We start from the raw sequence: 14,525 nt of genomic DNA on the forward strand, positions 1-14,525 counted from the left end.
AAACACTCACAACGCCCGGCCTGGGAACCGAAACCGCGATCCTACAACCGCGAGTCCACTACCCTAACCACTGGGCCATTGCGCCTCCACACACACACGCACACACACACACACACACACTCACACACACACTCACACTCACACTCACACACACACACACACACACACACACACACACACACACACACTCACACTCTCTCTCTGCCCCTTTCTGTACTTTACCTGGTTATTATAAATTTCATTGTTAGGGCTTTGGTCATCTTCATTCTGTGTTAAAAGACTTGCAGTAGGATTGAAATGGGAATCACATACTATGCAAAAGCAAAACTCTAAATCACACCATTATGTTAGCCCCAACATGTTTTTCACCAATTCAGTTCCTTCCTTATTTTTTTTTTTATTATCTTACATATCATTTAGAAGGAAACTTATGTTTCCTTCCAAATACTCGCACACGCACATTCATATACCCATACAGAGATAGGGGCATATACATAGACATGGACACATGCACAAAGATATACATACAGACATGTATGTGTGTATACAGACACACACACACATACATACACTTATATACAGATGTATATTTAAAATATACACACGCGTATGCTTTGCTAGGTGGACATCTTTGACCATATCTCATTTTTACCATCTCTCTCTCTCTCTCTCTCTCTTTCACAAACAGTGTTATGTGCATCCGTATGTATATACAATAGTCTGTTTATCTTAAACAAATATGCCACACCACACTGTTATGGAGCTGTTGAACCTCTGTTTCACCCGAGAGCTTATTCTGATCAGAGACCCATGTAGTGTTGTTGCAACTGGTCTTAGCTTCAACAACAACAAAAGTATTCTTTTTTTTGTTTTGTTTTGTTTTGTTTTTGTTCACAGGAATTTTAGGAAAGATTCCAAACTATCAAACAAAAAGAAAATGATTTTTAACAAAAGATTCTGTTTCTTATCCACCTAACTTATCACTAACTCATTATTATCAATACTATTATTATTATTATTATTTTTTATTCTTCCCTCAATTTTGTTTCCATTTCTTGCCGAGTGTTTCATTATTATTATTATTATCATTATTATTATTATTATCATTATTATCATTATTATTATTATTATTATTATTATTATTATTATTATTTATTATTATTATTATTTTTTATTCTTCCCTCAATTTTGTTTCCATTTCTTGCCGAGTGTTTCATTATTATTATTATTATCATTATATTATTATTATCATTATTATTATTATTATATCATTATTATTATTATTACATTATTATTATTATTATTATTATTATTTATTATTATTATCATTATTATCATTATTATCATTATTATTATTATTATTATTATTATTATTATTATTATTATTACATTTAATGGAATGGCGGATTCAGTAGTGTCAGGCAAAATGCTTTGTGATGTTTGTCCTGGCTCTTTAGGTTAAAATCCTGCTGAGGCTGACTTTGCCTTTCATCCTTTCGGGGTTGATAAAATTAAGTACCAGTCAAGCACTGAGGTCAATTTAATTGACTGACCCCCCCTCCTCCCAATATCTGAGGAGGCATATTTATGTTTAAAAATTATTATTATTATTATTATTATTTTGTTTTATCAGGGATTTTTGTTGGGTGTTTTTTTTTTTTGTTTTTTTTTGCTGGAGATAAAGGCTCTGCTCAAGGCTTCTGTAGGGATACCAAGACCAACGAGATCAATGCAGTTTGATTTTTTAATTATTGTTATTATCAATACAGGTGCAGATATTGAGGTATTGTTAGCTGTTGCTCCACTGTGCCTTTGTGCCAGTTCTTGCTTCAGTTTGTCGTTTCCCTTGTTTGTTTGACAGGTGTTCAAGGAAGTGGCTCCATATCTTTTCCAGCACCTTCCAAAAGACCCATGATTGGAGTTCCAGGAGCAGAGAATGAAGCCCTTGAGGCAGCACTAGGCCTTGGAGAGTTAGCAGGACTAACGGTAGCCAACGAAGCAGACCCACAAGCTTATGATGTGAGTATGAGTTTGGTCCATTGGTCTTACTGTTTGTGCTGTGAGTGGATGTTTTAAAAGATGAATTGATAGGAAAGTTGTGTAATATGTCATTTTGTATGTGGAATTAATTATAATGGTGCTGGCATGACTGTGTTGTAAGAAGCTTGCTTTCCAACCACATGATTCTGAGTTCAGAACCTATTGCCTGGCACCTTGGGCAACTGTCCTAACCAAAGCCTTGTGAGTGGATTTGGTAGACAGAAACTGAAAGAAGCCTACTGTATATATATATATATATATATATATATATATATAATGTATGTATATGTGTGATGAAGGCGGCGAACTGGCAGAAACGTTAGCACGCCGGGCGAAATGCGTTGCCGTATTTCGTCTGTCGTTACGTCCCGCGTTCAAATTCCGCCGAGGTCGACTTTGCCTTTCATCCTTCCGGGGTTGACAAATTAAGTACCAGTTACGCACTGGGGTCAATGTAATCGACCTAATCCCTTTGTCTGTCCTTGTTTGTCTCCTCTGTGTTTAACCCCTTATACATGCACACACATACAATAAGAGGCTTCCAAATAGGAAAGAGCAGTAGAAATCTCAAGACCACAAAAAGGATAAATTCACGAGAGGAATGAAAATTAAAAACGTTTACCATCTCAACTATTTCCCAGACTGCGGTTTCTAACTATTTCCAGCAAAAAGAAATATTTACTGAAGGCCAGTTTTCTTCAGTTGGACAGCCTTTAAATTTCAGACATACAGACTGCTAGATCCACATTTAAAACTAACGGTTTGTAAATCCTAACTTTTCAAACCACTACACAGACGCAGATTATACCCGGCGACAGAGAGGATGCCGGTAAAAATTTCGAACAAATTTATCAAGCAAGTGTGAGTACACACACACATATATATGTATATATATATATATATATATTGGTAAAACGGTAAGATAACAAAAGAAAGAAAGAGACCTCAATATTATGTAAATAGAGGAAATTTATCTATACAATAATATGTTACATTACTCGATAGTCAAGATAAAACTCTGCGTTTCAGATGCCGAAGTGGAAATCCACAACACCATCTCTTCGGTTATCTGGCTATTTATATATATATATATCTGACTATATATATATATATATATATATATATATATACACACTAATGTGTAAGAACATAGCTACAAAAGAAGGTGAAGAAAATAGCACTTGGATACTAAAGATTGAGTAAAATATAGTGTTTCTCTCTTTGTTGAACATATACTTTAAGTGTTCCTAACTATTTTGCCAATTTTACTCACTGTTGTGATTTTCTTGATCAGTGGCCACAGATGTCACTTAATGCCCAGTTTATTTATTATTTATCTTTTTGGTCGGGTGGGTGAGTGGGGGCATAATTTTTGCTATATTCTACATAATATATAATCTCTTTAGCTTATTATCTTCTTTGTTTCCCTGCTGGCAGAATCATTAGTACTCTGAGCAAAATGTTTAGCAGCATTTCATCCATCTTCATCGTTCTGAAATGTGACCAAGATCGACTTTGTCTTACATCCTTTTGGGGTTGATAAAATAAGTACCAGTTGCACACTGGAGTTGTTGTATTCGATGAGTCCCCTCCCACCAAATTTCAGGCCTTGTACCTTTAGCAGAAAGGATTATTATTATTATTATTAGGAGGTGAGGTGGCAGAATTCTTAGCATGCTGGGCAAAATGCTTTGTGGCATTTGTTTCTGACTTCATGTTGTGAGTTGAAATGCCATTGGAGTTGACTTTGCTTTTCATCCTTTCGAGTTTGATAAATTAAGTATGAGTGAAACACTGGGGGTGGGGTGGGGGTGATATAATTGACTAGTCCCCACCTCACAAATCTGAGGCCTTGTGCCTCCAGTAGAAAGGATTGTTGTTATTATTGTTATTATTATAATTATTATTTTCATTATTATTATTATTATTGAGTTCAAACTCTGTCAAGGTTGACTGTGCCTTTCATCCTTTCAAAGTTGATAAAATAAGCACCAGTTGAGTACTGGGGTCAATGTAATCAACTTAGCCCTCTCTGAAAATTAGTGGCCTTGTGCCAAAATTTGAAATTACTATTGTTAGAATCGTTAGCATTCTGGACAAAATGCTATGTTCTGGGTTCAGATTCTGCCAAAGTCAACTTCACCTTTCATCCTTTTTCGGGGTTGATAAATTAAGTAACAGTGAAACACTGGGATTGATGTAATTGACTAGTCTCCTCCCTATAAATTTGGAGGCCTTGTGCCTCCAGTGGAAAGGATCATTATTTATTTATTTATTTATATATTTATCTAGATATCAGCTCCGAAAGAGGTTTTTCGAAAAACCTGGAATGCCAAATATACATTGCGAAGGTAAGAACTCTTTTACATTAGTTGATTGTTTATTTATTTATTTTTTGATCACTCTCTTTCTTCTTCTATATTTTCTTTCCTTTTTTTTCATTCTCTTTTTTGTCTCCTTTTCTTCCTATCTATCTCCATTTCATCTTCTTCATTCTTCTTGCTAACAATAATAATGTTCCTCTTTTTTTCTTTTCCAGCCATTTTGATGGAGTTAGGTCATTAGCATTCCATCCCATAGACCCTGTATTAATAACAGCATCAGAGGATCACACTTTGAAATTATGGAATCTTCAGAAAACAGTTCCAGCCAAAAAGTAAGTATGTTTGTGTGTGTTAGTGTGGGTGTGTGTCTTGCAATGCATTTATATGTATGTCACCTCACCAGTCCTGCTGCCTTCAAAAGAACACTGAATATACTTTGTAATGCTGTGAAAGAACACCCAGCCAAAACAGACATTGGGGCTTGGTGCAGTTCTCAGGCTTGATGGTTTCAGTCAAACCATACAACCCATGGTGGCATAGAAACTGGACATCAAATAATAGTTTCAAATTTTGCCACAAGGGCAGCAGTTTTGCAGTGACAGGATGAGCTGGCAGAAACGATAGCACGCCGGGCAAAACGCGTAGCCATATTTTGTCTGCCGTTACGTTCCGAGTTCAAATTCCACCGGGGTTGACTTAGCCTTTCATCCTTTCAGGGTTGATAAATTAAGTACCAGTTACACACTGGGGTCGATGTAATCAGCGTAATCCGTTTGTCTGTCCTTGTTTGTCCCCTCTGTGTTTAGCCTCTTGTGGGTAGTAAAGAAATAGGATGAGTCGATTACATCAACCCCAGTGTTTAACTGGTACTTATTTACTCGACCCCGAAAGGATGAAAGCAAAGTCGACCTCAGTGGAATTTGAACTCAAAATGTAGTGACAGGTGAAATACTGCTAAGCATTTAATCCAGCATGCTAAAGATTCTGCCAGCTTTCCACCTTAACTGGATATTAAATAATGATGATGATTATGTGTATGTATGCGTGCATTTGTGTGTGCACGCATGTTTGAGTGAGAGTTTATTCTTGTACTTGTTTCAGTCATTTGACTGCAGCCATGCTGGAGCACCACCTTAAAAGGTTTTTAGTCAAAGAAATTTACCCCAGGACTTAGTCTTTGTAAGCCTAGTACTTCTTCTATTGGTCTCTTTTGCCAAATTGCTAAGTTACAAGGACATAAACACACCAACATCAGTTGTCAAGTGATGGTGGTGGGACAAACTGAGACACAAATAAACACACATATATGCATACAACAAGCTTCTTTCAGTTTCCATCTACCAAATCCACTCACAAGGCTTTGGTGAGGCAAAGCTATAATAGAAGGCACTTACCCAAGGTATCATGCAGTTGGACTGAACTTAGAAACATGTGGTTGAGAAGCAAGCTTCTTACCACACAGCCAAGCCTGGTATATTTTTAGTGCATTTGTGTATGAGTTTGTGTACATGAGTGCTTTTCTACGTATGTATGTGTGTGTGTCTGTCTGCATATTTAAGTACCTTTATAAGAGTGGTTGGCTGTCAGTGAAGCAAATATGTAACATTCTAAGCAAAAATTCATTGTAGATCAATAAATTGCCTCTGCTTAAAGCTTTAAATATTTCTTCTCATTGTCGACAAACAAAAAAAACTAATGTTTTAGAAATTCTAATTTATTTCTTATCCAATATTCAGTCCTTCCCAAATGGGGTACTTTTTACCACAGTCACCTGCTGAAAAGCCATTCCATGCTTGCTATGTTTCTGTTTTACTAAGCAAAATTCATTGTTGTTGTGGCAAATTAACAAAGTTATATATTAATATATATTAAGGCAGTAAGCTGGCAGAATCATTAGCACAGTGGGCAAAATGCTTAGTGGCATTATGTCTGGCTTTACATTCTGGGTTCAAATTCCACCAAGGTTGACTTTGCGTTTCATCTTTTTGGGGTCAATAAAATGAGTCCTTGTTGAACACTGGGGTTGACTTACCTCCTCCTCTGAAATTTCTGGCCTTGTGCCAGAATTTGAAATCATATATTAATGTATGTATTTATTGTATTTATTGATATATTATTGTATATAATTATTGATTTTTTTTTTTCTTGTCTCTCTATCAACAGGACCGCTTCAGTGGATGTTGAACCAGTGTATACATTTCGAGCCCATGAAGGTCCTGTGTTATGCCTTGCTGTTAGCCCTACTGGAGAACAATGTTACAGTGGTGGTGTGGATAACACTATCCGCTGTTGGAATATCCCAATCTCTAGTATTGACCCCTATGATTCTTTTGGTAAGCTCCCATGTTTTTTTGTTTTTTTTAAATTCTCATGTTTTTGTTCTTATTTGTTCTATTGCCTTTTTTTTTTTAACTGGTATGGCTGTGTGGCTTCCCAACCACATGGCTCCAGATTCAGTCCCACAGCGTAACACCTTGGGCAAGTATCTTCTACTGTAGCCTCAGGCTGATTAAAGCCTTGCGAGTAGTAGACGGAATCTTGTGAGTGGCAGATGGAATCTGAAAGAAGCCCATCGTATACACATGTATGTATGTGTGTGTGTCTTTTTGTCTGTATTTGTCCCCCGCCACTGCTTGACAACTGGTGTTAGTGTGTTTACATCCCTGTAACTTAGTGTTACTCTGATATGTATTGATGTTTTTCAATATTGTTCCCCCCTACAAACACATTTAATGGAATGATGATGCACCTGAGGGTGGTCCATTGCTGGGATTTAAGTGAAAAATTTGAACTGTCCATGTTTTAAACTCTGATTTTTAAAAAAATTTGAAAAAGAGTGGAACTCTTATGATTTAATGGGGGTAAGGTTTAAGAAAATTAAAATGGAAAAAAAAAATTTTTTTTTTCATAATCATAGGAATTCCTGTTTGTAGGACACATACACAAAATTTTTCTGAAAACTCCTCAAACTAAAAGAAGTTATGAGAGGTTATATACAGTGCTTAAACCAGAATTTCACCAAACTTTGTGTATATGCATACAAGTCATTTAAAAACTTTTTTTTCTCTTCTCTAGATTGCTCAGTTCTGCAAGAAACTTTAGTTGGTCACACAGATGCTGTATGGGGCTTGTCAATACACAGTTCCAGGTCACAGCTGTTGTCTTGCTCTGCAGATGGCTCAGTTAGATTGTGGAGCCCTGGCAGTAAAGACCCTTTACTGTCAGTGTTTAAAGTTGACACCGGTAAGTATCATGGTAATTTTGGTTCACGTTCCTGACATTCCAGGAGGGAAATGCCTTGTGTGGACAAGATATTGAGTTGTTAGCAACATTGTACATACTTAAATTATCAATAAAGGGCTTCATTACCTTGAGGAGAAGATCTAAAAGATAGTTCAGAAACAAAAACTATACCAGTCAATTCTTGCTGCTATGATATATAAAATATCAGCATCTTTCCAGATTCTGAAGTTGCAAATAGCCTTATTAGGCTTATTAAAATTTTACTATTAGTGACAGAAGCAGCATTAGTACCAAAAGATAATCTTTGTATCCAACTTAACATGGATGCTTTGTTAGAACATTGACTACAGTGTTATTAGGTTTGTAAGATCTTCTCATATAGGTACTTGGTATATAAAACTACACACATAGATTGTAGCAGACAAAATTCATTCATCATGATTGCTGAAATTTCCATATCACATGATTTTGGTCTATTGGACCTCATCAGTGGGAACCAAAAATCACTGCAAGCCAGTTTGGGGTTGATAAAATAAGTACAAGTTTAGCACTAGGGTCAATATAATCGACTTACTCCCTCCCATAAAATTGCTGACCTTGTGCCAAAATTTGAAATCAATATTTTATAAATGGTAGTCGTAGGCAGTGATATTTGTTGTATGAGTGTCAGCATTGCTGCTGCTGCTAAATGTTATTGTAACACTCCATCCAGTAATAAGGCAAACACTGATTTACCTCCCCTCCTCTCTATACACTTACCGTGTGTGTGTGTGTATATACAAACATAAACTGTTATGGAACCCTGTTCATTATATGAGTAATTGAAATAGATATGAATAGGAGTAATCAATTCCAAGCCACATCCAAACTCCACATAGAGGTATGAAGTGATGTTTTATTTGTGCATCTATCACTCTAAAAAGGGTAAAGACCCCCTTCGGTCATGAATGACCATGGGATTGCACCTAGAAAGTTACCCTCTGAGGCACAAGTCTGGGCAAGGTTGTTTATGGAAGACCAGCAGATGCCCATGCATACAAGCCTCCCCTCTCCACGCCACCAGTGTTATCCAAGGGTAAAGCAAAGGGGCTGATACAGCTTGACACCAGTTACATCACAACTCATTTCTGTTGCTGAGCAAAGTGGAACAACATGAAATAAAGTGCCTTAATCAAGAACACAAGACACAAGAATCGAACTCATTGCCTCATAATTGTGAGCCCCTACGTTCTAACCAGTGATCAGTTGCAAATACATAAATATGTAGGTAAATATGTATGTGTGTGTTTTCCTGGTGTTACATTTGTTGATCCCTGCTTTTTGTTTTTAGCAAAAAATATTTTCATATTTTCTATATAAAATATGAAAATACGCAGTCTACATGAAATACATATGTGGACATTAGTGAACTGTTTGTAAATGCTCCCCTGGTCACTTATGTGAGTGCATAGACTACTTGTGGTTTGTTGTTCAAATTACAGCTTGTTAGTCCTCATGCTGGTGCTATATTAAAAGCACCCAGCACTCACTGTAAAGTGGTTGGCATTAGGAAAGGCATCCAGCTGTAAAAAAAACGAACTAAATCGAGCTGGAACCTGGTGCAGCTCTCTGGTTTGCTAGCTCTGGTCACACTGTCCAATCCATGCCAGTATGGAAAATGGACATTAATGGATGATTTTATCTTCTGTCCATTGCTCAAAAATCTTTTGTCACACATCTGTGACCTCTTTAGTTACTTTTTCCATCCACATGTATCCTCCTGCTCTACATAGTCCATTTGCTAAAGAGGTCACAGATGCATGATGAATGTTTTGTGTTCAATGGACATAAGATAAAATAGGAACAGTAATAAACAAGTAAAGAATGAATATATAATAACAATGTTTGCTATACAATTTGCTTGTTTAGAATAGTATTTGTATTTGCTCTCCCAGGACTTATACATTTGCATATCTACTCATGGCTTGTTGTTTAAATTTCAAATCATAAATAACTGGAATCTCTGTTAATTATGCAATTGTGTGTGTAGTTTGCTCCTAGTTTATTTCAGAAAAACTGTTTGTTATTCAACTTCTTTGTTTAGAGAACTGGCTGTATACGTATACCAACATATAATTTATATATATTTATATCTATTTCAGATGATGGGGTTCCTACATCTGTTGACTATGTATGCTGTGATCCAAGTCAAATGGTCACCTCCTATACATCATCTCATACATACATTTTTGATATAGAGACAAAGAAACAAATTCTAAAACTTGACACTAAGCAAAATTCAGGTTGGTTCCTCTCTCTTCTTATTTCTTGCTTTTTTTAAGTTCATTTTTTTCTTTCTTTTTTTTATTTTTCTCTTTTTTCATTTTTGTCATCATTTTTCTTTTTCAGTCTCTCATTTCCTCCTCTGTCCTTTTTTCTTTTCTTTCGTCTTTATCTTCCTTTCTTTACACTGATGATAACCCAATAATTCCAATTCTGTTCCAGATCCTAGTTTAAACAATCAGATCAACAGAGTTATCAACCATCCTACATTACCTGTAACTATTACTGCTCATGAAGATAGGCATATTAGGTTTTTTGACAACCACACAGGTAAGATAAACCTTGATAATAGACCTTTGCACACAATGGCCACTTTTAAATTTATGTTTGCTGCTGTTTATCAAATATCAGTAAACACACACATACACAAAAACAAATTTAAATCTAATCTTGGTTTTTAATGTCCATTTGTTTTCATGCTTAGTCAGATGTCTTCTGTGAATATCTTCTGTGAAACCTTGTATCCTGAGATCAACCCTCATCCCTGCCACTTCCTGTCTATGTCTTTCATGATAGTTTAATCAGATCACAGTTGTCTCTTCTTCTCACTTCTGTTGATGCCTTCACCAACTTCTCTCATCTTCCTTGTGTTCCCACTTTCATACATTTTAATATTACAGATACTATTTAAGGGGGCAAGTTAGCACACTGGGCAAAATGCTTAATGGCCTGTTGTCTGTCTTTGGGCAGGCATCTTCTACTGTAGTCCTAGCCTCACCAAAACCTTGTGAGTGCATTTGGCAGATGGAGACTGAAAGAATCATCCTGTCGTGTGTGTCTTTGTTTCCTATTCTTGACATTGTGTGTTAGTTGTAAATGAGTGTTTTTGTCATGCCAGCAATGTCGTTTATTTCTAATATTCTATGAAAACATGTCTTGCCATGGGGGAAATATTATGTTGCTTGGAAACAGGTGGGGGGATTTGCAGCAGGGAGGACATTCAGCTGAAGAAAGTTTTCCTCTCTCAGTAAACGCTGCCCATCCCATATGGAAAAGTGGACATTAAAACAATGATGGTGATGGTCATTCAGATAATGTGCACTTCATTCCTCTTCAACATTCACACATCCATCATCATTATCATCATCATCATCATCATCATATTATTATTATTATTATTATTATTAATAATAATAATAATAATAATAGGCGGCGGCGACCTGGCAGAATTGTTACCACGCTGAGCAAAATGCTTAGCAACATTTCGTTTGTCTTTATGTTCTGGGTTCAAATTCCACTGACATTTACTTCATTTTATCTTTTTGGTGTTGATAAATTAAATGCCAGGGTCAATGTAATCAGCTTACCCGCTTCCCCCAAAATTGCTGACCCTGTGCCAAAATTTGTAACTTTTTCTTTTTGTAGTTTGTTAGCATAACTTAGACGAAATTTTATTGAGACAAACTTTCTCTTTTGGGGCTTGTGCAAGAAAACACTTGCCTATAGAACAGACTATAGGACCTGGTGTGGCTCATGGCCTTGCTAGTTCTTGTCAAGCCATCCAACCCATGCCAACATGGAAGAAGGATGTTAAATGATGATGCTGATGATGATTACTTTCAACATAATCATCGTCACCAGCATTATTGTCTTCACTCTCATTGCTATGTTCACCAGCATCAGTATCACTGTCATCATCATCATCAACATCATCATTATTGTTGCCCACAATAAATAACTATTCTCCGTGTCGATCAACTAAATATGTTTCTTTTTTTTCTGTTTTAGGAAAAATGGTTCATTCGATGGTTGCCCATTTAGATCCCGTGACTAGCCTGGCTGTTGACCCCAGTGGCTTGTATCTCTTATCAGGGAGTAAGTATTGATAAATACCTCCTTCTTTTTAATCCTTTCAGCGTGTTCAATATCAAGTTTCACAATAATATTAAAGCATTTTATACTGTCTGTTTATATTATGTAAGTTAGTGTTAACACATTTATTAACAATGACCATTAAAAAAATTAACAGGAAATATACAGTTAGACAGTTGAGTATTAACATATCTAGTTGATAGCTAAGTCATTTTGTTTTTTTTTTTTTATTTTTATATATGTGCTGGTTTAGAAAGCAGTAGCCTTGAGTGGTTTGTGGCCTTGAGTCTCTCTGAATAATGATGAGATTAATGCCATTTGTGTTCCTCTTGAATAATTTCTAATCAGCATGTGCAGGGAAAGAAATAAAGCAGAGAGAAAGTTCCAGGAGGATAATGTCCTGGGAAGGAAGGAAGGATTGTGTATTATGATTAGTGCAGAGTTTGGTTTGGTGTAGAACACAAGAAAAGGAATGAAAAGAGAAGAAGACATATAGGTCAGGAATGTGCGCGAGTGTAGGAATAATGAACCTTGCAGTTCTGAGGAACATATCTGATGTAAAGAGCCTTTAAAAAAGATAACCGAAAATATAGATATTGGTCAGAATGACGGACAGACAGACAAGCAAGCAGATAGAGAGATGTAGAGAAGAAAGTGAGAGGAGGGTGAAATGAAATAAAAGTATAAATTATATAAAAAATGTGAAAAACATCTGTGGTACAGGGAAATCTCCAGTGAGGGCCTGTCAAGAAACCCCACAAATCCAGGATTACTTCAATCACCAAGGACTTAAGCCCATGCCCAACTGTGGTTCTCTAATCTGCAGGCATATGCATAGAGTAGAGAGCCATTCTCTCTAACCATGTTTGCCAGTCATTTGTTGAATTCACTGGGAGAGGGCACCTCCACCCTCAACTTTCCAAGTTGCTGAGGGATTGATTGAAAAGGAAAGCATATTTCCTCAATCCTTGCAGCCTCATGCACCACACTACGTTTTTTTGCCACAGCCACTACACAGAGGAACATTGGCTGCCCTGCTTTGTTAAAACATGGTTAATGGAGCAATCCTCATGATGGACTTGGCCAATAGTCATATTTGTCATTCATGCTACAAGAGCTGTTTGATATAACTCCTCAAGTGAACAATGCTCAGACACTGCACAATTGCGCACAGGTGTGATAGTGTGGTATGGCGGTGAGCTGGCAGAACCATTAGCACGCCGGGCGAAATGTGTAGCCGTATTTCGTCTGCCGTTACGTTCTGAGTTCAAATTTCGACTTTGCCTTTCATCCTTTCGGGGTCAATAAATTAAGTACCAGTTACACACTGGGGTCGATCTAATCGACTTAATCCCTTGTTTGTCCCCTCTATGTTTAGCCCCTTGTGGGCAATAAAAAAAATAAGAAGCTTGCCTCCCAACCACATGGTTCTGTGTCTAGTCTCACTGCATGGCTACTTGGGCCAGTGTATTCTGCTATAGCCTTGGGCTGACCACAGCCTTGTGAGTGGATTTGCTAGATGGAAACTGAAAGAAGTCCGTCATACACACACACAAATATACATATATCTGTGTGTGTTTGTCTGGCACCATCACTTGACAACTGGCATTGGTGTATTTATGTCCCTGTAACTTAGCAGTTTAGCGAAAGAAACCGATAGAAAAAGTACTAGGTTTTATAAAATATATCCTTGGCTTGATTTGTTTGACAAAATCCTTCAGTGCAGTACCCCAGCATGGCTGCAGTCAAATGACTAAAAAGAAATAAAAAAGCATATTTTGAGCAGTCCTAGCTAAGAGCTACCAGAAACGTTAGCACGCCGGGCGAAATGCGTAGCCGTATTTCGTCTGTCATTACGTTCTGAGTTCAAATTCCGCCGAGGTCGACTTTGCCTTTCATCCTTTCGGGGTCGAAAAAATTAAGTACCAGTTACGCACTGGGGTCGATGTAATCGACTTAATCCCTTTGTCTGTCCTTGTTTGTTCCCTCTGTGTTTAGCCCCTTGTGGGCAGTAAAGAAATATATATAAGACCATTGATTGTTTTTAGTTTGTGAATGGCCAGACGAAATGTCTTGCAATATTTAATTATGTCCCTTTGTACTCTGAATTAAAATCTAACCATGGGCAACTTTGCCTTTATTCTTCTGTGGTTGATAAATTACGTACCAGTCATGTATTGAGGTCAATCTGATCAGCTGTTCCCTATACTCCAAATTTGCGTCTATATTAGAAATTAATGTATTATCATTCTTCTGGTACATAAGGGAGACAACTCCAGACATGTAATTTATACCTAGTAGCTGATGTTAGTCTCCAATTCTATCAATAGTCAATAGCAGTCAGCTGTTAATAGTCTCACCAATACATATATAAGGGTGGTTTAAAGGTGATAACAAGCTGGAGTAGTGGGGGAGCATCATAGTGATGTGTTGAGAGAGATTCTTTGCGATTTGAATAATCTCGCCCACTGGCTGTCGACAGTCAATAACAGTTGTATTCTGTACCAATCGGTAATTAGTAGCAGTTCCTCCCATTAGCTGTCAGCAGTTGATAGCAGTTCCACCTTGTTGCAGACAGCTGTCAATAGCACTTCCACTCTGCAGCAGTCAGGTTTTTCTGACCTCCTCATTGACTTCACTGTATTGGGAAAAATAATGATGAATAAATCATTAAGGAAATATATGCACCACCAGTGGAGCAAAATGTAATTACTCAACCTGCTTGAATTTGCAGCCAGATCCCTCCCAGATCTCACCAAACCATCTGAAAAAGGCAAGATTATT

At 37.0% G+C, this 14,525-nt stretch overlaps 1 protein-coding gene across 8 annotated transcripts in view; it reads left to right on the plus strand.

Annotated features, from left to right (window-relative positions):
• LOC115224197 (striatin-3) overlaps positions 1-14,525 on the plus strand; it is a 253,651-nt gene that overhangs the window by 237,183 nt on the left and 1,943 nt on the right. For 5 of the 8 annotated variants that reach the window (XM_029794954.2, XM_029794956.2, XM_029794957.2 and 2 more), the window contains 8 exons: positions 1,862-2,019; positions 4,333-4,391; positions 4,580-4,696; positions 6,528-6,697; positions 7,440-7,607; positions 9,749-9,889; positions 10,092-10,199; positions 11,658-11,744. In XM_029794954.2, coding sequence (XP_029650814.1) covers positions 1,862-2,019; positions 4,333-4,391; positions 4,580-4,696; positions 6,528-6,697; positions 7,440-7,607; positions 9,749-9,889; positions 10,092-10,199; positions 11,658-11,744 — 1,008 coding nt within the window. The remainder of the gene's footprint in view (positions 1-1,861; positions 2,020-4,332; positions 4,392-4,579; positions 4,697-6,527; positions 6,698-7,439; positions 7,608-9,748; positions 9,890-10,091; positions 10,200-11,657; positions 11,745-14,525) is intronic. The other 3 variants (XM_029794955.2, XM_029794958.2, XM_029794961.2) reach the window with 1 other exon arrangement.

This window comes from Octopus sinensis, linkage group LG25 (assembly GCF_006345805.1).
Source record: "Octopus sinensis linkage group LG25, ASM634580v1, whole genome shotgun sequence".
NCBI lineage: Eukaryota > Metazoa > Mollusca > Cephalopoda > Octopoda > Octopodidae > Octopus > Octopus sinensis.